Source organism: Capsicum annuum, unplaced genomic scaffold, assembly GCF_002878395.1.
Source record: "Capsicum annuum cultivar UCD-10X-F1 unplaced genomic scaffold, UCD10Xv1.1 ctg26688, whole genome shotgun sequence".
Lineage (NCBI taxonomy): Eukaryota > Viridiplantae > Streptophyta > Magnoliopsida > Solanales > Solanaceae > Capsicum > Capsicum annuum.
Genome location: NW_025832993.1, coordinates 1 through 2,884, shown reverse-complemented (window position 1 = coordinate 2,884; position 2,884 = coordinate 1). Strand labels below are relative to the sequence as shown.

The window sequence follows — 2,884 nt, the reverse complement described above, 5'->3', positions numbered from 1 at the left end:
TTATCAGATCCGCCAGGTCGAGCACCAAGTTTGTCTGCCACATTGCTGCAAGTTTCAGAAGCTGAAGCCTTTTGGGGCTAACTGCCTGATCCTGCTGGCATCAATTCCAAACCCATGAGCCTAGCAACCAAACATGGAGCTTTCATTTTGCGCTTGCTTTCACAACGTGTATCGGTCATTCCATTATTCTTGGCATTTGGAAAAACCCCACTGTTCTCATCAGCAATCTACATTGTTCATACAAGAACCAAAAACAATAAAAACAAAAACTTTTCCTGTCAGGATAAAATCTGAGACAATAGAAGAGAAAGAAAGCTAAATGTGGGAGTATAGTTCAAGAAATGAGTACCAAACGAAGCTTTGGCTGCTTCTCATCCCCTCCAAACTTTTTTGAAGCTTGTTTCAAGCAAGCTATATGAATGCAGTACAAAAAAAGAAATAATTTAGCCCTCTAGCTAGAATCACCTTCAAGAAATTAACCATTCTGCTTTAAAAATGAGTGGAATGTAGTAGTAGCTAACCTGGTGAAAGCAGTTTCTTTGGAAACAACATCTTGGCAAATCTACGGTTCCGATCAAAGAACTGAAAGAAAATGCCCACACAACCACAAGGCCTTTGAGGTTGTCTCTCATTCATTTCTCTAGCTGACCTATCATTCATCCTTCAAAATCCTCTCTTAAAATTCTTCAACTTTTCTCCCACTCTACTGAATGTGATTCACACACTTTGTCTTCCCTATAAGATTCTATCAAACATTATCTTCACATTAATTTGGAAAGAATTAAACAAAAGACCCCCCAACTTGCCCCTCTGCCCACCACATCACTCCCCCTGCTTGGCCCAAAAAAGGAAAATGGGGAAAAAGAACTTACATTTTCATGCAAGAAACAAAGCAAAAACCCAACAAAATATCAGAAAAAAAGTAGAAAATAGCTATGAAAAGTAAAACCCTGAACTGTGTTCAATTATGACAAAACTTTCACAAGAAACCACAGTCAAACAGAGCAAACACAAAACAAGAAAATACAAATAGCAATACCCAGAATGTCTTCAACTTGCACCAAATGTGCTACTGTTCAAGAAACCAGCTATAACTGGTTATAGTACACTCTAGTAAGCTATTCTTTTCTTTTTTTAATCTTCTTTATGACAGTGAAAAAAGCAAAATCATAATTATTTTAAATTAGTTCCTATAGACATGCTTTCTATTCTTTGCTATCACAAATGCTACAGAATAAAAAAAGAATGTGTCGATAGAGACTAACCGATTAGGCACCAAACAATAATAATAGAACCCAAAGCAATTGCAGCAAGGACAAGACCGAATGTTTTTCGAAATTCAAAGCGCGGAAGAACTTCAAAGTACTTTTAAGAGAAAATAGAGGGAGTAATAGCGGAGGAGAAGTTTGTCCTCTTAGAGAAAGAGAATGGTGAGTTTATATAGTGAGGAGGGCCGTCCACAATCCCAAATAATGAAGGAAGAATAATATTTAATGAAAGAAGAATAACATATAATGAATCAATTAAGGGGATTGTTCCCTTAAATGGATGGGGTAAATCAATCCATTCCACCAGTCATGCTATAGTTGCCATAAATAAATAATACCCTATTATAACATTTGAAATTTCCATGAAAAGAACAAGTACAAAGAGATCCTTCCTACTTATTAAATGAAATCAAGAAGAGGTATCTAAATTTACCATAATTAATGTGTGAGGGGATGTCTGTAAACCAAGTAAGGAAAGAAAAATAAAAAATCAATTACTGAGATGCTTTTCTCAAATCAAATTGGTACAGGATCATACCCAAACAGTCAAAACATGCACATATTAGCCTTATTAAAGATTTACGAAAAAATCTGAAAAATAAAAAATCAATTACTGAGATATTTTTCTCAAATCAAATTGGTACAGGATCATACCCAAATAGTCAAAACGTGCACATATTAGCCTTATTAAAGATTTATGAAAAAATCCGAAAAATAAAAAATTAATTACTGAGATGCTTTTCTCAAATCAAATTGGTACAGGATCATACACAAACAGTCAAAACGTGCACATATTAGCCTTATTAAAGATTTACTAAAAAATCCTTGAATCGTCACATACATGCTTTTCCCATACAAAATTACCCATATTGACTAAGAGGCATAAAAAATGTGAAGTTGCCAAAAGTTAGGCGTGTTTGCTCATACCAGAGAGAGGAACAAATTGACTCACCATTCAAGTTAAGCTTCACGAAATTTCAATCAAGAAGGACATGCAAATAGGGTCGAATAAAAATCACAGACTTAAAATCAACACATTTATTCAGTAAAAATCAAACGTGGCCACACTTATGAGAGACACAGATGAAGAAATAGTACTAAAGTTCACACACATATTTCGAACACGGGATCAAACCTGAAGACGTATTCTTTATTTTTGATGAGGAAGGGTTGCATGGTTGGAACGCCGAAGGGGTTTGCCGGAGGTATCGTTGTGGGAGAGGAGTCGAGGCTGTGTCGAGGCTGTTGGACGTTCGCCGGAGGGGAAAAAGAAGGAGACTGGAGGACGGAGGATGGAGCGGCGGCGTGGAGGCTTGGCTGGCCGTTTTCGTCGATGGCGGCGCTGTTCGCCGATGGAGGAAGAGAAGGGAGGGGGATGGCCATCGGAGCAGCGGCTAGACTCACCTGGGGTAGAAGCTGGCGGCGCGTATGGAGGAGAAGGAAGAGGTGACGGCGAAGGCAGTTCGACGGAGATGGCGGCATGGCGACGAGGACTCGGAGCGGACGGGGTGGTTTTGGTGGTCGATTGGCGATGGAGAGATCAGAGGAGAGGGGGGAGATCGAGATTTGGAGGTGTTTGTAGAGAGAGAGAAGAGAGAGGTGGAGAGATAGAGGCG

General features: G+C 39.0%; 1 protein-coding gene across 1 annotated transcript; it reads right to left on the bottom strand.

Moving 5' to 3' along the window:
* On the bottom strand, positions 1-791 carry LOC124890898. Its single transcript, XM_047402753.1, has 3 exons — positions 522-791; positions 350-411; positions 1-227 (listed from the first exon to the last, which is right to left on the bottom strand). The coding sequence occupies exons 1-3, from the start codon at positions 658-660 to the stop codon at positions 78-80; spliced, it is 351 nt and encodes a 116-aa protein (XP_047258709.1). The 5' UTR covers positions 661-791; the 3' UTR covers positions 1-77.
* Positions 792-2,884: the final 2,093 nt, after the last annotated feature.

Excerpts from the sequence above, each read along its gene's own strand:
- LOC124890898 (XM_047402753.1), bottom strand. The coding sequence starts at position 660 with ATGAATGATAGGTCAGCTAGAGAAATGAATGAGAGACAACCTCAAAGG. Across the intron at positions 412-521 it reads AAAGAAACTGCTTTCACCAG|CTTGCTTGAAACAAGCTTCA; the intron begins GTTAGCTACTAC and ends GCATTCATATAG. Across the intron at positions 228-349 it reads AGCAGCCAAAGCTTCGTTTG|ATTGCTGATGAGAACAGTGG; the intron begins GTACTCATTTCT and ends TGAACAATGTAG.